Source organism: Pteropus vampyrus, unplaced genomic scaffold, assembly GCF_000151845.1.
Source record: "Pteropus vampyrus isolate Shadow unplaced genomic scaffold, Pvam_2.0 Scaffold306, whole genome shotgun sequence".
NCBI lineage: Eukaryota > Metazoa > Chordata > Mammalia > Chiroptera > Pteropodidae > Pteropus > Pteropus vampyrus.
Genome location: NW_011889087.1, coordinates 796,384 through 822,311, shown reverse-complemented (window position 1 = coordinate 822,311; position 25,928 = coordinate 796,384). Strand labels below are relative to the sequence as shown.

At 37.6% G+C, this 25,928-nt stretch overlaps 1 protein-coding gene across 1 annotated transcript in view; it reads right to left on the bottom strand.

The window, feature by feature from the left end:
• Positions 1-25,928, bottom strand: part of NSF (N-ethylmaleimide sensitive factor, vesicle fusing ATPase) — a 127,488-nt gene that overhangs the window by 64,748 nt on the left and 36,812 nt on the right. Inside the window, exon 9 of the mRNA XM_011377095.1 lies at positions 524-723. Coding sequence (XP_011375397.1) covers positions 524-723 — 200 coding nt within the window. The remainder of the gene's footprint in view (positions 1-523; positions 724-25,928) is intronic.

The window sequence follows — 25,928 nt, the reverse complement described above, 5'->3', positions numbered from 1 at the left end:
TAATTAACCATCGCTATTAGTAAACTCTAGTTTGATTTTTAATTAATTTTATTTTTTTCTAAGACCTAAATCAAGATTGCCTTTGAGACCTAACAACTCATACCTGTTACCCTACAACTGAGCTGACTCAGTGGTAAGTCAGCTAGCTTTCTGCACATGGACTTTACATATTCTTAATTCTACAAGTCTCTTTATGGATTTAATTTCCTCCTTTGCCAAAGGATGAGTTCAAGTCTCTGGAAGTGATGTGGAAGAAAAGTGTCACCTGAAAATATATTCATGATGTTTTTGTAAAACCTTTGGCTTATACAATCATCTATCTATCTTTGTATTATGAACACACAGGTAATGACATCTGCTCACATCATATAAATCCCCCATAATCCTTGGTTCAATGACATAACTTGGTATTAAATAAATTTTACCTGCACATTTTTCAAAATATAGCTCATAGTAACAAGTTTTCCACCATAACTCTGGGTTTCATTCATCATAAACTTTTACTAAATTATATTAACATTACCCTCCTTTGCTCCTCTTCAGCATCAGCAAAGAGTTTACGGATGTTAGCTTCTGATTCTCCCACATATTTGTTAAGGATTTCCGGCCCATTGACCACTTTGGGCTCTCTTGCATTCAACATTTTGCCAATCTGTCGAGCCAAGAGAGTCTTACCACAACCTGGGGGCCCATATAACAGGATGCCTTTAACGTGTTTGCAACCTAAAAAGGAAAATAAAACAGTCTTACATCAACTAACTACAATTCGAGTATGACAAGTAAAGTTTTCTCTCTTCTTTCTTCCTTCTTCTTCATATGCGTGTTATGAAAATAGTGATGCCATTAACATATATAATATCCAGGTGCAATGAACAGAACAAGAATGAACGACTGAAGCTCTTTTAAAATAGAAAATCCAGAAACAATTCCTACACTAGTACCAATATCTGAGGGGGAAAGCTGTCAAATAAAGGTCTTTGGAAAAGTATGTTTGAACTATCATTTAGAATAAATACTTTTAACTCTGAAAATGTCTCTTTGAACTAATCCCTAATTAGGAACTATTACTTATTTGTTATTATTCTTTAAAGTCAGAGGGAAAGAAAGAGCAGTTTTTTTGTAAATTTAACCCAACACAAATCTATTATGATACAGTAGGCTATGAAACCTCTATTGCAGGTCTACCTGTTAATTAATACAAGCACTTGAAGAAAGGGCAAACATGTCTGAGTTGGGTGGTATAGAGCAATCCATACAGTCCAGATGAATATTACAGGCTTTATGGGTAAAGTTGAATGTCCTACTTCATGTGAATAGTGCAAGTGAGGCACATGCTTTCCCAGAAACCACCAGATGAAGTTTCAGAAGCATAGTTTTCAATTCTTTCCTAGATCAGCATCACGATATGCCTTAAAGGTATCATTAACAATAGCAAAATAGCAAGACTAATGACCTAGACTCCCAAGGATTTCTTTAGCCAACTCTACATGAGCATTTACTCCATTTCTTAAAATTAAGATGACCTATGGTTTCTGTTTACTCACTCTAGGAATTCTCACCTTTCTAGTAGTTTCACAGTTAAGATGCATGACTCTTTAATGAGTTTTTTCTTTATCCTACACCAAAAAGGCACTCTGTAATAATGAATTATTAGGTTTCAGTGTTCTACTCAAAACTACAGGTGAAAAAGAAAATTTCTGGAAATGGAATATAAATCATGTGTTTTCATGGAAAATAGTTTGTCCTAATTTGGAATTAAAGTCTTAAAAATTATATCTTAAAAAATATGACAATATATTTAATAACTCACATAAAAGAAACTAAAGGTTCAACTAACTCTACTAGAAATTTTAGATGCTGAAGAGGAAGGCCCTTTCGGTTGCTAGTATGGTCATTGCTTCTATCGTTATATCAAAAAAAAAAAAAAAAAAAAAAAAGACTCCTTTTTAAGTCCCTGAAAGCAATGAGATCTGTGTGCTTATGGTAAGGCTTGCAGAGACAAGGGGAACTTAGGAGAAACCCTTGAAGGCTTAGAGTCTTAACCCTTCTCATCCCAGAGTAAATTCCTGTCTTACGAACCACGAACTGATAAAATGTCTTTGGCCTTCAAGCATGAGGGGTAGGGAGATAAAGGGAAAAGCCTTGAGCTTCTCCTAGAGGTTAATACCACCAAGCACTGCTGGCATCTAAGTCACTGGGACACATCTGATGAGGACTTTGGAACCTGCCTCCTAATTAATCTTCCCCTCCAAGCCAACAGCTACCATTATGATTTGAAACTATTCACATATATGAACCACCTGCAGAGGCAGATGATGGTGGTCGTGAAACAGGTACAAGGAAAAGAGAGCCAGAAAGAAGAAAACAAAGATTTGCTGCATACTTGTAGAGTACCAGACCTTATCCTCATTACCAGTTTCTTAACTTTCTCCAAGTTTATAAACCTCCTCCTAATCACACTTCCTTCCATATGAAGCCATACTTTCTTTCAAGGGCTCTCAATTCATTGACCCTCTAATACTTTTAGTGTACCCATCCCACAAGCCCTGAACACGATTTGGCTTTATTGTACCTATACAATGCATAGCCAGAGAAAATTACACCACTGTGCTGATATTCTCCCAATTTCATGGTATCCAATTTCAGTTCTACTCTCACTGCTTCCTCAATACTGCATGCCACCCTTTACTTGTTTTTGTTAGTTCATCTCCCATTCCCCTTAGTGATTATCCAGATCCTCACTGTTCTTTTCTCAAGTGCTACCCAATGCCATTAATTCTTAAAGATGACCTAGATTACTACTCTGCATATTTTTAAAGACTATCAGGTATGGACTCCCTTCAGCTCCTAGACTCTGTATCTACATAATTTATCTGCAGACACAACCATTCTCAACCTCGACATTGGTTCTCAGAGGAAGAGTTTCCTTCCTCTTCTCCAAGGTTTAAATTGCAATTGTTTAGGGATATACTTTTACCTCCATTAGACTGTGAACTATTCAAGGGCACTGTTCTCAACAATTTTGAGTTGCAAATACGTAGTATAATGCTTAGCACGTAATATGTACTCGGTCAGTGGCTGAATAAGTAAATTGTAGATTCCTTTCCTAAAAAAACTAAAAAATAAATGAGGGAGATAAGATCATTTTTAAAATTTTATTTAAAGCTCTTAATTTATGGAACAGTGTTTTTTCACAGTTGAACCAATTTAAATACCGAAAAAACACATTGCAATGACTGGGTCTTCGCAAATTTCTCAAAACAAGCTACACAATATACAAACTCTGTCTTTATATATGGAAAATGCTCAGTTTAATGTGTTTTGAATTAAATCGACTCAGAGCATATAAAATAAAATATTACCGTGACGTTTGAGAGAAAGAAATAAAACGAATATCCTTGGAACTTATATATAATATAGATCTCTAAAATGACAGAATCTATTCAATATAACGTCAACAGAAATGTCACAGAAGCTCTAGTCTACATTAGAACTATAATTCCTTTAGGATCCCAAGAAAGCACATCAAAAATATACACTGACACGTGGAAATTTTCAAAATCCACTTCCACAAAGGAAGCAGTTACTTGAATAAGCAGTGGAAATGGGACTTTGTTATAACTATTATTATTATAGCCGATTCCGACTTATTAAATAAGCATTGGTCTCTAATTTTAAATGAGTCATAAAAACTCTACATAAGTAATTCCATTCAACAAAAGTGTATTAAGCTCTGTTTGGACGAGGCACGAAACTAGGTGTTAGGGATACAAACATGAAAAAGGCGTCCCTACCTGCAGGGCATTTTGGTTTAATAGGAAAGACAGAAATAAAAATAGGTTATCTACAATATAATATGACATTATCGGAGATATGTATGAAATGTTTTTGGAACCTAGCCAAAAAAAACTGATTCTGTTAGGGTGATGGCAGAAAATTAAGGATGGATGTAGGGGAAGAGGTACTATTCACGCTGAGCCTTGAAGGACAGTAGCAGGTTCTTGGTTGGGCAACGGAGAAGAAATGGCACTCTGAAGAGAGAGACCGGAATGATCAAAGGCACAGAGGTGTGGACGCAGATAGACGCTGTCCTCTCCGAACAGCCAGTAGTAACCTGTTGCGGCTCAGCCTCGGAGGTGAGGAGAGGGGAGTGCCTGCACATGAGGCTGACAGGTTCCCAGCTGCGGAAGGCCTTGACACCATGCCCAGGAGTTTTTAATACGTTTCGTAAAAACTCTGAGGTTTTTAATCAGAGAAGGCACACAGTAAGATATGTGTTTAAAAACTAACTCTAGTGGTGGAGTGGAAGAAGGACTGGCGAACGAAGAGGCAGAAGGTGGAAGTCTGCGAGGGGAAATAAATGTTCTCGACCTTTTTTCTGAGGATGTTGCCCCACTGGCTGGCTCTGGATTTTCACCAGTTAAGCTGTGATATCTCTCCAAGTCCTTTGGAAGTGCATGAACACATGGGTCCAGAGGGCTCAGGAGGACGCCAGCATACTGATGCCCTAGGTTTCTCCTTAGCTTCTCCAGGACAGCAAAACACAGCTCTGATGTAAGGGAGCCTCTGACCTCTGGCTGCTGGGCTGTTCGACTGCCAAGCTGTACTGAGCACTGTTACTTTTTCTTTATGTCTTACATGCCCCCTCACCACTCACAGATCAGTGCTCTGGGTCAGGGAACTACATGCAGAGGGCAGGCATAGAGAAAGGAGAAATCAGTGAAAGGGACTTGTTTAAATTGTATATACTGTCATTCTTTTGCTTTCTTTACCATGGAATAGTCTAATGTACCTCCCCAGAAAAATGCACATGTACCAAAACTTGCACACGATTTCAAGGAAATTCTTAGATCCTCTCAGTTCCACTCATGGAATCCAAATTTAAAACTCCTGAATGTGCAACTGAAATAATCCAGACAAGAGAGTAGGAATGGAAAGAGTTAACAGTGGGAGGCAACGGTAGCAGAAAAAAAAAGGAGGGTATGGGAGATATTCATCAGAACTTAAGACGCCAAACGAAAATAAGAGTTTTAAGCAGAGAAATGTGATGACAGGAACCATGCTGCAGAGATAGAGGATGAGGCCTGGAAAAAAAAATACTACATTTAAAAATCAGGAAGTTCACCCTGATCAGGGCCACAGCGCCACAGGTCGGGTCAGGTCATTTCAGGTCGAGGTTTGAGAAAGGCGCCAAGTAGTATATAAGCAGAAACAGACAGAGATGGCACTCTCAGGAACTGGGGCAACACAGAGGAGGGGCTTAGGGAGATAGAGGGCAAGGAAACCTCTGAGACTAGCTAACAAGGGGAGGAGGGGAAGCGAGCTGAGGTTCTGCCTGTGGGGTTCTGCTGACTGTGTGAAGGAGGGGTTTAGGTCGTTACGAAATGAGGAATGACAAGATGATACTGGGAAACATGGTAAAGGTTTGCAAAGAACGTGGGGAATTGGGAAAATGTGCGGGAAAATGTGCCTGAGCAGACAGATACCATTAGGTAAGTAACCTCAGCACATAAAATTCAGGTCACTGAGGGACTCTACTCTTTGTTGTAATTATATAAGCAACTTATAGCGTTAGGTAGAGTCTTACTCTATTCTATAAACGTAAATTTCATCAAAGCTGGCAACAAATCTTGACTTTTTTGTTTTTAACCATCTCTTTTTTTCAAAACCGAATCTTAAAGTTTAGCAATGTGAGGTAACTATTAAGTTAATTTAATTTGAAACCAACATATTTACATCTCAATTTTATTATCTAATTTTCTCATCCAAAGTTTGAGGTCAAAACTGTCATATGAGTTCTTCTGAACATTTTTCTTCCATTTTCCACGAAGTTTGAGGCTTTAATCCTCATTTCTAAGTCATCTGCATCTTTTTTCCTTCCTTTATAACTTATGTAAGTAAGAACTATGTGGCCTAATAGTATAATCAAACAGTTCCAATGCATTTCTTCTTTAATTTCCTGTGTTCAATTATTTAACTGCTTGTTTTACTAACTGCTCTTATTAGTAATCTTCATAAAATTACCTAATTTTATTTGAATGAGGCACAAACATACAACTCCTGGTTACAGTAACACAGAGGAAGGTGGTAGTGAAAAGCAGAATCCAAAATGGCCCCACAGATTTATACATATGGCTTTGGAATTTAAGCTGCTAATTATATTTGAGTATAAGAGTAAATGAAGTTCTGGGATATCCTATTATCTCACTCATTCAACAAATGCTACATCTGGTAGTGGGAAAGTCACTGCTTCTATTTTCTCCGTGAAATAAAGATTCCAGGTTATCAGCTACGGTGAAAATGGAAGAAAGGAAGAGGCAGAATCAGAGGTTTGAGGAGAATGGAGAAGAAAAACAAGTCATCTCAGAGAGGAGGAGAGTAAATTGACTAGACTGGGGAAACATAAGCTATATTTAATAGTCTGGGTACCGATACTGAGCAGGCAGGTAGCTGAGACACACTGGGGGGCTCTGACACGCATAGAAGGTTAAGGAGCAAGGTCATTAAGGGTGTATGTAAGGAAGATAAATGTGGGATGACTATGTAATCTAAGCTGGGTAAAGGGAGGAAGAGAGGACAAAAAGGCTGGGAAGTGACAAGAGTAAGTTAGCTGGAGGTTCCCATGGGACTCAACTTGCTGAAGTTTGAATTGGCCGGGGGGAGAGGGGGGTGGATACTAGAAGTAAGGAAGGAGTAAATGGGAGGTGGCTAGGGAGCAGGAGACTTAACGCCGATACCCCAGAAGTGGTGGTTATTGGTACCAACCAAGTCTTAGATATGACCCAAGAGTGGGTGGGTGAGAAAGAGTAAAGGAAAGTTCGATGGAGGTGAGGAAATCAAAGAACTGTAAAGATAGACTGTTGAACAAATCGCCAACGAGGATGCTAAAGTCACCAACAACATACAGATAAAACACACAGTGAAGACTACAGTGAGCGAAAGCAAGTCAGCCGGACAGCTGCCTTTTCTGGTTCCCTGTTCATTACTGTCTAGCAGGGCTACTCTTGTTCTCTCTCATTTTACTCTCCAAACGTTACTGACAAGAAAAGTATTAATGTTTATTAACATATCATTAAATAATAACTATTCCTAAAGGTACAAATAATTTTAAAAATGCCAAAGAAATAAACATAGTAAATGATAATGCCATTGTTTACTAAGGATCTAAGTGAATGAGACACTGGAACCTCACTATAAGACTACATTCTGTAGAGAATTTAATATAAGGCTTGTTTGTATCTCATTCTAGACTCCTTGTCATAAAGTACTTTTAATGATTCCCTACAATATGAATCACAAAGCTGCATTTTAATTATGTTTCACAATAGGTATCTGTCAAAAGGATAAAAGCATTTGTGGTCAGGTGCCAGATAGATGAGAATTGACTGACTTAAATACATTACCAAGTAAATCAAGTGAAAAACTTCTAGAAAACATTAGAAATTACTAAGAACTCCACTTTTCTGATGAGTGGTTCTCAGACTTAGATATCACAAACTAGCAAAAGAACTAAAAAACAAAACAAAATAAAACAAAACAAACTAGGGAGAAGCTGCTGTCATTGAGTTACTTAGTGAGGTAGATTTCTTAAACAAACAAACCAAAACACCATAAACCTGACATCTTCTAACACCACCATTTCATATAAACTATATTTTAATATTAAAAGGTAGAATGGACATAATCTCAGAATAAAGAACATTCTTTCATAGTAAATAAACTCAGTTTTATGTACGTTGTTAAAAGTGGGGGCTCTAGAGTCAGCTTGCCTGGATTCAAATCCTGGTTCTACTTAGCAGCTAGAAGTAATAACAGCAACCACTTTGGAAGGTTATTACGAGGATCAAGTATAATGAACATAAAGCACTTAGCACACTTCCAGGCTCCTAGTAAGAGCTCATAAATATTGGCTATTAAGCAATATTAGCTTATTTTTTGTCATCTTGCTGTAGAAGAGTGATGAAATGGAGCCAGACTCCCAAAGGACATCTGAGAATTAAGCGACTGTAAAGTTTGAAAATAAATGACTATTTTGCTTATAAATTTTTTTCTGAGAGTGACTATTGTGACCATCTGGCCCCTTAAATTTTTATCTAATACTATTGTATAAACATTGCACATTAATGTCCATCAGTGCCACTGATGAACCTCAAGCTCTGTATTAAATATGAGTTGGACAACATCATTTTCACAAAGATTTTACTAGTGTTCGGTAAGTCAGCATTCTCCGTAGCTTTAGCCTCTCCTCCAGGTGCATTACTATCGGTCAATCCTGCCTGCTTCTCTTATGCCGCAGGCAGTCAATACATACCTATTTCTCAAGCTTTCCAAGTTCATTTAGGGTTAATATGTAGCTAACTCACAAAAACCAAGCTACCATGATTATCAGTTCCATATGTACACATCCTACTATAATCTTTCTCCCCTGCCTGTTCTATCATAATACATATGTTTCTTTTCCAAAGTTCTAATCTTCCCAATTGCAACCATTCTCATAGTCCCTAACTGCCAGATATTAGAAAGCTGCCACTCCCCTTTCTTAGGAAGTACACGCTCTGCTGGCACTCACTTGGGATGACTTGGTTCTATTGGGATGAACTGGGGCTATTTCTGGGTATGTCACCCAAAAGGGTATTTGCAATGCTCAATTATGGCCCATCCCTTGCTTATTAGTTTGAGATAGATTAGTATGATATGCCTTCTCACCTTACTTCCAGTGATAAAAGACACTTTATCACTCTCAGCTGAATTAGCAATTCTCCCAACAATATGCAAAACATGGAATACTGTTTTGAGCCTCAGGTGTTGATATCCAGTGATTGTAATCATACACATTTTGGTGGGGAGGACTTTAAGAGGCTTTAAGGTATATGCTACAAATAACTTGAAATGATTTCTGATCTAAAAGCCTGAGTAGAATAAGACCTTATCCAATATAATAAGGCTTATCCAGCCCCTCTGATGGAAATGATACATGGAAATATTTATATGCTATCTAATATACTAATTATAACTTCTTCTCTTAAAATATCTCAATGAAAATACATAGTCTTATTCTGTAATAAAATGAATAAACAGTAATCTTTACTGTTTACCATCTTTCAAACATTGAAAAGTGACAAGTTTGTATTTGCTAAGGTCTTCTATATTAAAAAGCAGTGAAATGTTCTTTGTTTTCCTGAGATAATATCGAAGGCAAGCTGCACTGAGAAAAAATTGTCAGTCAACTTTTAGGTATCCAAAAGTGAAAAAAATTATGGCAAACACTAATTTTACACAAGAATGAGTAGAATGATAATAAATCAGAAATGATCTCTGTCAAATTAGCATCAGGATAAGGAGTGTTTAATTCATTTTCTGGGCAATATGATCTATGAAGAGAGAGAAGTATGAAGTGGGCTTTGAACAATAACTGATGTTTAAAGGGGAATCCCAAATAGCTTCCAGTTCAAATGCAGACAGATTCATCATGTTTGCCAAAGAGCGAGGCTATCAACAGACTAGTGGCAAGTCAGGACGTATTCACAAGTCTTACAAGCTTCTCTCCGCAGTTGTGCAAACCAGAGTTGAATGCTTATTTTTAAGTAGTGCATGCACTTGTAGAAAATAAAACCAAAAATTAATATTAATATTTGATCTTTTGTATTAAAGTTTACGTAATTCTAACTTCTCCTAGAATCATGAGCATTTTCTTAGTTCTATTCAACTTATCACTTTAATAGTATGATATTATTTAAGAAACAGTTCTGAATTTTCCAGCCATGTAATGAGGACTTGGAGCATAACTTCCAACTTGTAATATAGAAGGGCCTTTTGTTTGTTTGTTTCAAAGACTGTCAATCATCATATAAAACAGATTATTATCTACATTTGCCTAGCTGTGTACTTATCAAATCTTTAAGAAAAGGAAATATTTAAGACTAAAAATGCAACTTCTGACCCCATTTGAGCAGTTAGGTCTTTGATAATCCATTCTCCGAGTATCATTTTTGTCTAGTAGAGACTTGCTGTTGCCTCACCAACTTTAAAATTCCAAGAGCACTTTGAGTTCCGTTACAATAAACTGAAAAAAGCCTATGCCCTGAGCACCAAGCAGCTATGCAAGATGTCTACCAACTGACTGACTGGTTATACCCAAATTAGTCAACGAGATTTAATATAGATCTTCTCATTAGATAGCCTAGAACTAAAGATGGGGTACGTGTAGCAGCTCTCCAAACTAATCTTTGCTGACACCCCCACCCTTTTACACTCCCTCACCGGGTGTGGCCTGGTATTTTGTGAATTCTTGATGACAAAGATCATGCTTCTACTACAGCAGGTCCTGCCTTGCTGTCATCTGGCAGATGTATCCTTACTGGTTTCAGAATTTTATAGCTTTTCCTTTCTTCTTCCTTCCCGTCCCTTAGCTTTAAACTCATTTCAGTTGCTGTCTTATAAGGCCTCTGCTTCCGACTAACCAACATCTTCTCCAGCAGACAAGTTAGTCTTTCTTTTCCTGCACCTGGAACTTCTGCTCTATCAGTTCATGTTCTTCTGTTCCTCAGAAATCACCTCCTTTATTAATGCCGCCTAATTCTGATCACAACTGTTATTACCATCTAGCTCTGATCACATCTTTGGGTTCCATTCTTCAATACTTAACAGTGGCAGTTTTCAAACTCTAATGAGCACCAATAACAATGGAGCTTGTTAAAATGCAGATTTCCAGGCAGCACTTCTAGAAATTCCCATTCATTAAGTCTACTGTGGAGTTGAGGAAGCTAAATATTTAACAAACATCATCTTACTAGATCACTGGTTTATTATAAAAGGATGTAACTTAGGCACAGCCAGATGGAAGAGATGTGCACAGGGAAAGGGCGCCCAGCTACCCTGCTCCCTCCAAGCACTGCTCTCCCGCATCCTCACTTGTCTCTCAGTGGGGGTAGCTCTCCGAACCCATCCTGGGGTGTTATAAAGGCTTCGTTATACAGGAATGACTGCTTAAATCGCTGGCCATTGGTGACTTAACCCACTCCCAGCCCAGCTCCTTTCCCCAGAGGTCAGGGGGTGGTTCCAACTCTCTAACCAGAAGGCTGGCTCCACTGGCAACCAGCCCCATCCTTAGGTACTCTCCAGTAGTCACATTATTAACATAACAAAAGACACTTTATCACTCTCAATACTTAAGAAATTCCATGTGTTTTGGGAGCTATGAACCAGGAACTGAATGAAATATATTTTGGTGATCTGAATGACGAAGTATATATTACTTATAAATCACAATATCACAACCCTTCACAAAAACTAATGCGAAATAGATCACAGACCTAAGTACAAAATGCAAAACTATAAAACTCCTAGAAGACAACAGAGGAAAAAAACCTAGATGACCTTGAGTTTGGGGATGGCTTTTTAGATACAACACCAAAGGCGTGATTCATGAAAGAAATCATTCATAAGCTGGACTTCATTAAAATTAAAAGCTTCTGCTCTGTGAAAGAAAATATCAAGAGAATGAGAAGATAAGCCAGACTGGGAGAAAATTTATTTATGAAATTCACATCTGATAAAGCACTGTTATCTAAAATATAAGAAGAACTCTTAAAACTCAACAATAAGAAACAAACCATCCAATTAAAAAGTGGGCCAAAGAACTTAACACTTAACCAAATAAGATATACAGATGGCAAATAAGCATATGAAAAGATGCTCTACTTCTTCTTTCCTTAGGGAAATGCAAATTAAAACAAAGATGAAATACTACTGCACACCTATTAGAATGGCCAAAATGCAGAAGACTGACATCACCAAATGCCAGTGAGAATATAGAGCACAAGAACTCTCACTGATTGCTGGTAGGGATCAAAATGGTGCAGCCACTTTGGAAGACAGTTTGGCAGCTTCTTACAAAACTAAACATACTCCTTCTATATGACCCAGCAACTGAACTCCTTCGTGTTTACCCAAAGGAGTTGCAAACTATGTCCACACTAAAACCTGCACATGAGTGTTTATGGGAGTTTTATTAATAATTATTCAGAACTGCTGAAACTTGGAAGCAATCAAGATGTCCTTTGGTAGGTGAATGAATAACTGTGGTCCATCCAGACAATGGAACATCATTCAGTACTAAAAAAAATGAGCTGCCAAGCCATGAAAAGACATGCAGAACCTTAAATGCATACTATTAAGTGAAAGAAGCCCATCTGTATGATTCCAGCTATATGACATTCTGGAAAAGGCGAAATTATTGAGAAAGTAAAAAGATTAGTGGTTGCCAGGGATGGGGGCAGGGGCACGGAGAATTTTTAGGGCAGTGAAAATATGCTGTATGATACCATAATGATGAATAGATGTCATTACACATTTGTCCAAACCCACAGAACGTACACCAAGAGTAAACCGTAAGGTTAATTAGAAGGTAAATCATGGACCTTGAGTGATTATGATGTGTCATCGTAGATTCATCAATTGTAGGGGACACTGACAATGGGGGAGGCTATGCATGTGTGGGGCAGGGGGTATATGGAAAATCTCTGTATCTTCCCCTAAATTTTGCTGTGAGGCGAAAGCTGTTCCTAAAAAAAAAGTCTTAATAAAAAAATGCATGCAGAGAAAAAAGGGAAGAATACATAACTTTAAGGAACTAGAAAAGAAAGGTAACTGGTAAGAAATAACTATTTGTGGGATGGGAAAAATGTTTAATAAATGTAACAAAGTTTTGAACATTTCAAGAATTCATTTCAGAAAGAATTCTAATGGGAGACAGTGAAAACATCTGGAGATACAGCCATGTATCACAGTAAAGGTAATTTAAAAATCATCACTAAATGCGTGAATAAAAGGACTCAGACTGCAGAAAACAATGTAGTTCATTTTAGAAAACAGGAAGTATGGCTTCATATCCAGGTTGTGAAATCTGGAATTAGAAAAATCCAATAACAAATCAAATCACTTTAAGTGGCTGAATCAAGAAAGCCTAAAGCGCACTAGCTGGGAGTAAGGCAACCTGGATTCCAGCCACTACTGTGACTTTAGCTTAAGTAAGTTGTTTACCTTTCTGGGGCCCCAGTGTCCTCATCTATAATAGAAGAATGACATGGATAAGATCAGTGTTTCTCAAACTGGTGTTCTTTGGAATATTACCAGGTGTATCTCTATGCAAGTATGTCTGTTAAGTAAGTTAAGTAAATTTGGAATACGTTAGATCATTTCTAAAGTCTCTATTCTAACATGGTCTAATTCTGATTCAAATATACAACTAGCTTAATGCATTTAAATCTACTGTATCAATAGATATCCTGTCTACTTTCGATTCTCTCATAGAGAGAAGTATTGCATAATGCAAAATGGATGACAATCCTTTTGAGAAAATTTCATACCTTGATAACAGCCATTGAGAGCAGAAAGTAAAGGGTCCACTAGCAAAAGGGGGTATAAATAGTGTTTGAGACAGGACTGGGTAATTAAAGTAATAAATGTAAAAGTCTTTCATTCTGTTCCTGTCTATCCTTCCAACTTATCTTTTCCTTCAAATTCTTAACGAGTTGCTAAAAAGAAAATTACTCAAACTATAAGCCCCCATTTAATTTTTTAAAAAATTCCTTTTTAGATAAAATGGAGAAAAGGATTCAATCTTTGGACTGTGACAATACACTATTATCTTTCTCTCCTTATGTTGACATAGTATCCCACCCGGAGCTATTACTACATATAAGACAAGTCTGAATTTTGAACAGCTGAGTTCTATGTCATTTAGTATCACATATGGTCAGCTTTCTATAGCCAGATAAAGAAAAATCAGAGTGTAGAGCATTTGTGACTCAGCAAAGTGAGTCTTCCCTGTCTTTCTTTTTCTTAGCTCATCACAGCCACAATTGGTTGCCTAAATGAAGAGTTACAGAGGAAGCCAAAGTAATCAGGTAGCAGACAAAAAAGCAAGAAGCAATAAAGAAAAGTTTCGTGTAAAGAGAAGCCCAGTAACGCAGGAAAAGTGTCAGGCAGAAAAGTCATTGTAGATCACCATGGAAATGTCCCTGGAATGCACTGATAATCTGCAATTTGGATAATTCTCCTATGTATATTTGAAATTCAACTGACTCTATCTGACGTGTGGATTAGCAGCATACTAATTATAGGTTTATCCTACAGTAACCATTCATTATCAAAAGGCTCTTAAGTCTTGCTAAGTTTTCTCTCTCATGACAGGATTCTAGATAGATTTTAAAAAATCAAAGCACTTCTAAAAAATTATATCATTGTGGATAAATTCGAGTAAATACATGTATAAACAATATAGAGGTTCAAGCTACAGATGTGTGTATCTTCATATATCAGCTTTCAGTTACTCAAGAACAGGACTCAGACTATTACTTGCCCAGAGAAAAGATACCGTGTTAAAAGCCAGAGGTGTTAGTGAAGAACTCAAAGTCACAGATAAATCTTTGCATATTGGATATATTATCTACAATAACTTTCAATCTTAAATTTCACACTATTAGTAAAGTGGTATAGAAGGGATTTATTGCTGTCTATTCCAACTTCTTTGAAAAACCTGAAAGAATACCACGTTAATTATTAAAAAGCAAAACCCAAGTTTCTTGCAGGGCTGTTGTTCTTTTTTTGTTGTTGTTTTGTTTTTAATTATGGACACATTATCAAAGGTAGATTCTCCAAGTAACAAATCATATGGAACTCTGAGAAGAGTTTTATTTAAATCATGGTAGAAGTACATTCCTAAATAATACTGTTGAGTTCTGGGCATCGCTTTGCTAATATTATTGCTAATTCTTTCTTCCACGTCCCTTCCTCCAACATCCTATTCTCTATTGTATCCATCAGGATGGTTGTTTTTCCAAGTCAATAAATCACATATAAGAAACTGACAAGATTTATAGAAGTGGTAGAGCTTTTATCAGCTCTTCTCTGATGGAATGTGATAAAAAGTAAATATAAATCAGCTGAAGTATGAGTTCACAAACAAAGAAAAACATTTCTAAGTGTCCCCTTGACTACCTTAACAACAAACACCTTCAAAACGGGCAATTACAAAACAGCATAAGAGGATAATCTAAGGCGTGTTAACTCTTTTCAACAGCAACAAAAGTTTAAGATAAGAAAATACATCTAAATGTTTGATTAAAAGAAATGGATTAAAAACTTTTGCCTTTTACAGAGCTATTGGCAATACAATAATACCAACCCCATACTATCTATGGAGAGTTTCATAGTGAATCAGGGATTATGTTAGAAAATTTATACACATTAATGCTACCCTGACAATAAACCTACAAAGTAGATAACTTTGCAGTGGAAGGTACCGAGGCTCACAGAGTTTAGGGCCCAAGGCCCCAAAGCATTAAGAGGACCAGGGCCATCCATATAAGCAGTAAGGTAAGTGTTAATGGCCAAACCAAATCCGGCTTTGTTTAGGTGTGCCCAAGAGCCTTCCTACTGCTGAGGAAACTATGTGCATCTACCATTACAGAGCTGATTTAGATAGAATTTTGCTAATGCTATTTATTTATCTTTTGGAAAATAAAACGTTATCAATATGTATATGTTCTTTCATGGAAAAAAGCCCAAGATACACTATTAAGTAAAAAGTCACTACTGGTATGATCCTATTTAAACAGAAATCTATACATGAGTTCACATAGTCAAAAACATGTATGTGCTTAGAAAGGGTTCTGAAAAGACTCACACCAGCCTCTTTTCAGTGACTACCTCTAGGAGAGGGAGTAAAATGGGGGGCAGGGGAGGTAAATGAAGGGAAATATCACTTCTTACTCTGCGTATCTGTGTTGTTTTATGAGGAGGCACTACTCTTATAATTTGTAAACTAGAAATAGAACATGGCTCACACCTTTACTCCTTCAATGCATCAGCCTACTTTGTTAATTTGGTTCGCGATATGCCTTATGCTTTACACCAGAGGTTCCGACCCCTGAAGGCCCTGGACCAGTACAAGCCAGTGGCCTGTTAGGAACCAGGCCACATAGCAGCAGGCAAACGAGCGAAGCTTTATCTGTATTTGCAGCCGCTCTCCAGCATTAGCATCCCCGCCTCAGCTCCACCTCAGATCATCAGGCATTAGATTCTCATAGGAGCACCAGTTTCTGGTGCCAAAAAGGTTGGGGACCACTGCTTTATACTATACTGCTCTGGGATGTGCAAAGATAGTGTTGTTTCCAAATACACTGTAAGCATATTGAGGGTAGGACTTGGGTCTAATCGTCTAAGTGTTCTACATCTGAGAGAAATCAAATTCTTGGCATTTATTCATTTCCTGAAAACTCATTATGAGCTAGGCACCATGCCAGGAGCAGAAAATACATTAGTGACAAAAATGAACAAGATCTCTTCCTTACTGAATCCATATTATGCTCTGGGGATACAGACATGGCAGAGGGGGACTGGAATGCAGACATGTTTGCCCAGCTAGCTCAGTCGGTAGAGCATGAGACTCTTACAGACAATATTAAACAATTAGATCAATGTACTAACGCGTAAAAGAACGTATGGAGTTACTGGAACTCCTATGTGGGAGGAGCACTAGAGCAAAAACACTCTGGAAAAGTGAGGTCATAGCTGAAGTCAAAATGGAGGAGTTGGATAAACAGACGGTGAACAAATAACCTCGGATATAGAGGTAGGTAAGCGGCAGCAGCGTGGCAAAGTAGAGGACCTGAAAGTAGAGCAGGCTGGCTGGAATCCAGAGCACGGGCAGAGGGCAGAGGCTGACAGGAGGGAAGCTTAGCAGGGGCCAGACCACACAGGGCTGGTAAGCCATGGCGGGAGTCAAGGAGAGCTACCAAAGAGTTTTAACTGGTGGAGCGACAGGATCAGACTTGTCTTTTTATAAAAATGGCTCCAGTTACAGTGTGGAGAATGGATTAGAGAAGGGCAAAGCCAAAGACTTAGGGAGCAATTCAGGAAGGAGATAATGGTGTCCTGAAGGAAGGCAGTGGTGGGGGAGATGGGCAGAACTGGACAGATCTGACAGTCTACTCTGTGGCCGACTGGAAGTGGGAGGTGAGGGAAAGGAAGGAAGAGTTAAAGAAGTGTCCAGATTTTTGGCTAGAGTACTACCTGAGAGAAAACACAGAAGAAGGAGCATGTTTGGGGAGGATGAAGGCAGCTGAATGAGTTTAAGATAGCCAACAGGTCATGCTGGTAAAAATCTCAAGCTCTAAACTGAGACTGAGATAGAAGATGCATATGTGAGAGTGAATGGCATCAAGATACTAACTGAAGCTACAAACAGACGTGATCAGTTTGGTGGGGGGAAATAATTACAGAGTGAGGAAAAGAGAAGGTCTTAGAGAGACTCCTGAGGGACTCCAACATGGTAAAGGACACAAAAGAGACCGAAAGGGACGTCCAGAGAGGTACAAGGAAAATCTGAAACCGTTAGAGCGAGAGAAACCAAGTAGAAAGGATATTTCAAGAAAGAGCGGTCAACAGCATACTTCCTAAACACATGTGGACTGAGTCAAGCTACCCTTAAGTAAATAAAAATGTCAGTAACTCAGGGTCCAGTTTCTTTCCATGGTCATGAAAATATGTGCGACGGCATTCTCTGCTCCCCCCAAATTAGTTCATCCTGATTTTATTTCTAACATTTTCTATCTGAGACCTGAGCCTCACACCCAATTCTGTCACCCGCAAAGGCTAATCACCACGTTCTACTAATTTTGCTTTTGTAATATTTTTCATATCTTTTCTTTTCTTCCCACTGCTGCCACCCTAATCCAGGCTCTAAGTACCACACGGTTGCACGAGCAGAGCCTGCTAGTCCCCCAGATCACTGTCTTTCACCTCCTCCTCTCCATGGCAATCCATTCCGCACAGTACACCCATATTCATTATCCTAAAATATTAACTTTAACTGCTTTCTTCTACTACTGAAAATTCCCCAATGACTCCCGATTATAATCATTTGTTCAAAAATTCCATTCATTTAGCAAATATTTACGTAGGGCAGTGCTTTGCAAGCTATTTATGCCACAGTCCAGTTTTTTTGTCTGTTCTTTTAAGTGTCCATCCATTGCAGATGAGTGTTTTTTGTAAAATACAGTAACAAACATTGTGGTAAAGTTAAATTGCTAAAATAAAGTTTCTAAATTCTTACTCTCAACTTTGACATTTATCTTACAGTGGACTGGTAACAATGGTTCACGGTTCAGCAACAGTCCATGGACCACATGCCAAACAGCCCTGATGTTGATGAGACATGGATAAAAAGTCATCAGAGGTGTGCTTCCAAGGCCTCAGAACAGTGGTTCTCAGTGCAGGGCGATTTTGCCATCCAGAAGAGACAATGTTTTCATTGGTGTGTTTGGGGTACCAGGCAGGGAACTCCTGGAATGGAGTGGATAGAGGCCAGAGATGCTGCTAAACATCCTATAATGTACAAGACAGCTCTGCCCCAAAACCCGACAAAAAATTATTCAACCTAAAAAGTAAAAAATGCCGAGGCTGAGAAACTGCCTTATGAGTGCAATGCAAATGAATAATTATAATACTTAAGAACCTAGCTAAATTCTAAGTATATACAAGGTACAGGGGAAGGGTAAGAGAAGCACCTGAGTCTGAAAAATTAAACAGGTACAATCCTTACCAAAAAAAGTCCTCACCTCTTGATTCACAGCTTTCTACAATCCAACTCCGATCTAACTTTTAAATCTAAATTCCTGCTTCTCCCCAACAATAGCTTTGCCAGACTGGTCTAAGTTGTGAATTCTAGACCTTGCTTAGTCTGTCACTCTTCCCAGGATATGGACAACCATCACTTCTCCCTCTATCCAAAACCAAGCTCTACTTCCTCTATGAAGTCGTCTGTGATTCTCTCTCCAAATTTCTACAGGACCGGTACCACCTATACCACTTATTTGGCATTTTATCATACACTGGCTTTTGATATCACTTGTTTGGTTATGTTGTTTAACTTCTAAATGATTATTTAATTTTAACATTGATGTTCCATCTCTAAGTTGACAGTTCACTTAAAACAGAGCTTCTGACACACCATAGCAACCACTTCCTTCCTGGATTATGCTACAATAGGTGCCAAAAAACATATGAAGAAAATGGACTAGAGTTATTAGACCTTACAGTCCTACCACTAACTCTTCATGTCTTTTGAGCTCATGACTTTTTGAATACATCGGGTTACTAAAGAAGTAGCTTATTTATTAAACCGTAGCGTCTTAGAGAGTTCACTCGCTCTCATGTATTGAGCAGTTATATTTCTTACTCCAGGCCAAGATGAGTTCACTGATTTTTGACACATTCAAGTTCCAGAAAATCTGCTAGAAATAAGAAAATTAAGAAATCTCAATTGAGAGTTTCTCTACTCAAATTCTGAAACCTGAACAGACAAAGATCTTTATGCTTTCAACCAACACATTCACTCTCTTGACAAAAATGTCTCTAACCTTAAAAAGAAGAGAGAGAGGAGGGGATAGAAGAGGAAAAAGAAGAAGCTTTAACTATTTAGCAGAGGAAAGTTTAAACAGTTGTCTAATATCTAAATACAAAGATCAGATGTCTACAGTTTATAACTATACATATGAATATGTAGAATTCTAGCAAATTAAAATTACTAAAGTACTAGATAATTTCTAAATGCTAAAGTTGTCATTCATAAATGCATACAGGAATGGTAAGGGGTGAGGCGGACCTATAGGCCTTCAGAGTTTTAATTCATTTCTCTCTTCCTTTTTATCCCCCCAACCTATTATGTCTCAGTTCTCAGAACCTTTATATATAAAAAACTTTGTAAATTTCTTTGAGAATTAATTAAGGAAGAAAAGCAAAAATGAAACTTATTTACTCCTCATAGGATAGTCTTTGACACAAAATTCAAGGCTTTCCTTGAATTCTTAGCTTCTAGTGACTACTTGATTCTTAGCTTCATCTCTCAATATCTGGAGAGGCGGTTCAGAATACAGATTCTGGAACCAGCCATTCAGATCTCCAATCCCGGCTCTGCCACTTACTAGTACAAACTTAGTCATTTCCTTCTCCTCCTTCAGGGTTCCTGAGCCAAGAGAACCAAGTCCTAGTCCCTGTTCTGCCTGTGACTGACTGAGTGACCTGGATGATAGAGAAGGAGCCAGGGGATTATACGAGACCAGTGTTTTTCAATCGAGGGTGATTTTGCCCCCAGAGGATATCTGGCAAAGCCCAGAGATATTTTTGGTTTTCGCCACAAGGGAGAGGGGGAGGGGAAGTGCTACTGGCATCTATCTAGTGTGTAGGGGCCAGCGATACCGCTAAACATCCTACAATGCACAGGACAGCCAGCACCCCGCGCCAAATAATTATCCAGCCCAAAATGTCAATGGTGTCACAGTTGAAAAGCTCTTGGCTCTAGCTCCCTCAAAGACTGCCTCAGAGGTCCCCAAGGAGTGGGGCCGAGAAGGCCCATTTTAATGGTTTTGTATGACGGGCTTTCATGAGAAAAGAACAATATAAGGGTTAAGGGCATGGACTGAGGCCAGACTGCCTGGGTTCAAATCTGATTCTGCCACTTACTAGCTATATGGAGACAATACAGTATCTACATCATAAGGTTGTGAGGATTACATAAATTAATATATGTAATTTATTAGAACAGTGCCCGTCACTATAAAAGCATTAGCCACCACCATCATTATCACCAATCTATGGAAGAAAAGCAGGAAAAAACATCAATCATTGCACTTTAGAAACCACATGAGTTAGATTCCGCAGTGGAAAGGTTCTGAAGACTGAAAACAAATTCAAGCAGAGCAGTTCTGCTCTCCCTCGAGTCGCCTTTCTCACACTTTCCTCTCTAATGCTCCCACAACTGCTTCTGGTCTGGATGCAAATGTTCTCACAGTTTGGAGAGAATACAAACTACTTACACCTACTATTATAATGCAAAAAGATATGGGAGGAGATAGTTTGTTGCATACCAAAACCTGGTTCTTATCCTTCCAGTAGAAAAGGACAGGCGCTTCAGTCTACCCTCATAAGGAAAAGCCGCCAATGCCCTGAGAATCCGGGCCCTCACCCCCACGTTCTCCACGGAAACTTTACAAAGGGAGTGGGACACACCTGTTGCCCTGCTCCCTTGCTGTACTGACAGTGTAGCTACCACATGAGAGAAACAGCCCATGATATTATCTTTTTGTTTGTTTTTTTAATTACACAAGTAGAAATCTAATATCACAGTAAAACTTTCAGACAGAGAGGTACGCAGAGTAAAAGAACAAAAATCTTATATTTCCCATCCTAACGTCCTTTTCACAGAAGTAAACAATTTTTTAAAATTTAATGTGTGTCTGTACAGACTTGCAGTTTTATATACGTATCTATTAAAACAAACATGTCTGCAATTTAGAACTACATCACTTTAAATTTGATCTACTGTATTCTATAATTAAGATGGGAAGATATAGCATAATTTATTTAATCAGTTCCTTACTGGTGGACATTTAGGTTCAAACTTAAACTTCAACTTTATAATGACTCAATTATTGATCTGTAGGTAACTCAACTGTAGATGCCCATTAATCTAATTCACTGGTGACTCTATAGACAGCTATGCATCCACAAAAGATTTCTTTCTAAAAGTCAGTTTATAAATAAAAAAATGACAGCTGAATTTGCATGTAGTTTGACTCTGAGATATAAGCACAGTCACCTTATTTCTATTCAAATACAAGTAAACTTAACATAAAAAAAATTTAAACCAATGGGAAAATTAATTAGAAGTTAAATTTTTCAATTTACAGAAAGGCACAGATAGTATGTTTTTTACAGTATGTGCTTGATCTCTAAAGTCTGCTCTAGAGATTTTGGAAATCACATGGTCAAAAGCCACTGTCTTCTAATTTGAAAAAAAAAATCACTTTATAAATTTCTCAACCTGAAGTTGGAATTAGTAAATTATTAAATTATGACATTCCTCATGTCCAAGTATCATCTATAAGTACTTTGTGGAAAACCAGAAGGGGGAAATTTTGCGTCTCTAACCAGTGAGCAATTGCTTTCTTTTCCTTTCCTGATAAATTACAGGCAGACTTGAACAGATGTCAGGTTGGCATTCAAAACCTAAAATATAGCTGAAAAGCAAGTTATGACTAATACAAGGGAAAAAGATGAATGTCAGAAAGCTTCATTTTTTTCTTCTTTTTTTCAAATTTCAGATAAGCTCTTTAGCCTTAGGGTTCCTTTTACAGAGCCCTGGAGTTCGCTAGATGTCTTAACCCCCATTTAAATTGCAATCTCTCCTCGTGAGTGGGGGTGTGAAAATGCATTTTAAGAGTGTCAGTGTTTATGTTAATCTTCGCAAGAACTCCCCCTCTCCCAAACATGGCATGCACAAAACCTTAGCGCCCTTTCTTCCACTGTATTTTATTTGCACTGTTTTTAGCATCTGAAAGATATCTGCATGTGATTGAAAGGCTCCTTATCTCCTGGCAGCTCTACTTCATAAACTGCAGTCTCACTTATGATAACAGAAAAGAGTTGCTTTCCTCTTGAATTTCAAAAGAAACCTTAAAAATACAGATTGAAAATGGGCTTAGAGAGGGAGGCACAGAGGAAAGGAGACCAAAAAGAACACTGTCAGTTTCAAGGAATGGGGGCACAAGACCACAACAAGTGGCTTTCCTCCCCACTAGGTGGCCTGGATAGCTACAAGGTAGAGATCCATCAAAGGACAGCGTGAGGCTTGAGGACTTAAGTTTCTACACCCTTTTCCTTCTAGCTCTAAAATGGATATAACCTCTGTCCCCTTTCCTGGGAGAGACGTGAACCTAGTCCTAAAGTCACATTAAGGGGCATTGATTTTTTTTTAACAATTATTTCACTGTTCCTTCAAAAGCATTTGTGGGTTTTTTTTGCTCTGACATTTACAGTTTAGAGGTAATTGCCAGGGATGTTGAAAAATGAAGTTTCTTTGCAGAAACTCGATCTTTGCCAACAGAAGAGCTACAGTGAGAAGGGAGGTGATCAACTGTTTACCCTGAGCACACCCCGCAAAACTGCCTGTAAAGGAGTAAGTGTGGTAAATGTCTGAACGAAAGCATATATTCAGTTGACACCTGAGTATGCTCGAGGACAGCAATCAGCTGTTGAATTTATTCACCTGTACTTTCAGATACCGGTTTTTGATGCCTACATTTCTATCTGGAACTCAAAAGGCACTTACTTCCATTATCCCATAAAGTAAGGATTTAAGGTCATTCCTAACTAAACGTCTATCGTTATGGAGGTCGGAGGACATTCTAACTAAACAGCTATTCGTATCCACTAAGTGCAAGGTCCAGGTCTAGTTTTCTTTGCTAATGCTTTCATATACTTCCAAGGAAGAGCGGCCCCATGTGGGCTTGGGTGAGTCCAATGCTAAAGAAAATAGTTACTGATTAAAACAACAGTCTAAACTGAAATTCCCTCTAAGTAATCCCTTTTCCTATTTCTACACATGGCCTTTAATGCCCTCTCTTTAGGGCTGTATGTGACTTCTCTTTTAAGGCTTTCTTTGATTTTGATTCTATAAAAATATTATAATAAGAACAGGAAGATATATAGTACATACTTGAAGGTACTTCAAGAGGGAAACTAACAGGTCGGAAACTAACAGACAGGACACTTATTTTATGCGTATCACCTCATCTGATTCCTAATTTTACTGCATAATGGTGTGCCTCTGGTTAGTCCTTCGGTCTTCCTACATCTCATCAGCAACATTCTGTACGTATCAAAACTATATTTTCAATTTTGAAAAGCAACATGAAGTTTTACAACCAAAAGGAAAGAATTATATTATCTAGAAGCATAATTATCAGTCTCATAAACACGACATAAGAGGAGTCTAAATTTATCATTTTGTGAACTTGAGACTTTGATGTATAGGCAAAAAGATACATTTAGTTAAAATTCCTGTTTACAGAGTAGACATAACCCTATACTTCATGGTAAAGATAATGATTAGGTTTCAAGCCAAAAGCAAAAAAGTTCTCTGCTTAAAACAAAACAAAACAGCCCCATAATTACTCTTTTCTAATCGCTATTTTTTTTTCATTTGAATTGATTTAACCAACCCAGTGTTCAACTGGATCCCAAAATCATACATCTTTATCTATTTAGTTAACAAAGAGTGAGGAAAATAATCAGCCAATTTTGTTTCCACCTAGCAGGGTAAAAGAACACAGGGTATATAAAAAAAGGACTTGTGTAGTGTTATTTTATATTCTACCCATATGTAGCAATTTGTACTTTTATATACCTTTACTAAAGTCTAATGAGAACTTTATAACCACACTGTACTTGGAGTGTAATAAGTTTATTCTACTATGTAACTGCCTCAAATTTCAAAGGAAAAAAGAAGCCTTTATTGAAAATTAGGGAATGACACATGCATAGCAAGAGAATTATTTCTCAGTCATTTTACCACAAAAAAAATAGCTTTAGGACACTGAGAATCTTCTTTCAGAAAAAAGAAATTGTCTTTCAATTCAGCTTAAAAGCCAAAGTAGCTTTACACTTATTCTCTTTTAAATCAAATTGATAACATATGCTTCTTGATGGCAAAGGCCATAACGAAATAAAAATATATTACTTTTTTTTTAAAGGACAGAACTCTTTTTTGGTTTAGTTAAATTAGTATAAAATATTAGAAAAATAAATCCATAAAAAGAGTTCTGGAGAGTAGCACTCACAAAGAAAATTCAAATCCATGGTCCTTAGTCAAAAAGCATGTTAACAGCAACAAAAGCATACTATTATAATTCAACTAATTTCAATATGGATCGCAAAAACAGATTAATTTTGCTCAGAAATTCCAAATCTGTTTTGGTTTAATTTCAAACTTTTCAACAGCTGGCAAAATCATAAATCAACTATTATGAGTTTTACTCCTTTATGCATTATCTACCCAACATCAGACAGAGGCCCTAATGAGCAGGGTTTAGATAATGCACCAACACAAAACTAGTGTCTGAATAACTGAATCTTCGATAGCTTCTAAACTGTGAGAAAATATTTATAATGTGATTAAGGATATGGCTTTACAGAAGCAGTTATTTTTGTGCTTGTTGGCTAGATAGTATAATATTCAAAGAAACATAACCATTAAACTCTTTCTGCACCAGGGCTCACTCTTGAAAACCAGAAAAAATATCTGACGAGAATAACAACATTTGGAATGGTCCTTTTATCTCTGCTTATAGCTAAAATACACATAAACAATATTTTCATGTCCTAATCAGAAAGCTTTATAGATTTATTGTGTCTCAAAATACACATTACCAAGATAGTGAACTATCACATTTTTTACTATTTTCCAAATTAAAATTCTGTTTTTTATGGACTTGGCCTTTGTATCTTTTAGATAAAGAAGTATGTTATTGCCATTTCAAGGTGTATAAAACTAAGGTGATGAGGGTCTCTGTCATTTTCTCTTAATCCAATTCCAAACTCGACCTTTACCCAGTGAACAGGTGTGTGCTGTGCCTGTAATTTATCAGAGTGAGCGACCTGGCAGAAAAGCTACCAACAATAGGAGGCTAATAGAACCAGGCACTTAGCGCCTAGAAAGCAGTTCTCATCCCCACCATTATGAATATACTTTTATCTCCCAGTAGCAATTTAAAGATAAAGAATGATGGGGGTGAGGGGAGTAATATATTCATATTCCTTCAGTTTTTTGGATTCTGTTTTTATCCTAATAGTCTGCCAGCAGCTATAATGTTATAAATTCCTTTCTCAGATATTCTGTTTCTCACATTCCAATCCAACCTATGATATGGATATGAAAACAGTCATGACAGCATTTCCACTAGGGCAAAAAATGCCACTTCACACAGATAAATTAAATAAACCTTCAAGAAGAAAGTGATAAATGAATAGCACATTTCTTTGAATGCAATGTGGAAACTCCTACGTATCCCCTACATTTGTCTTAT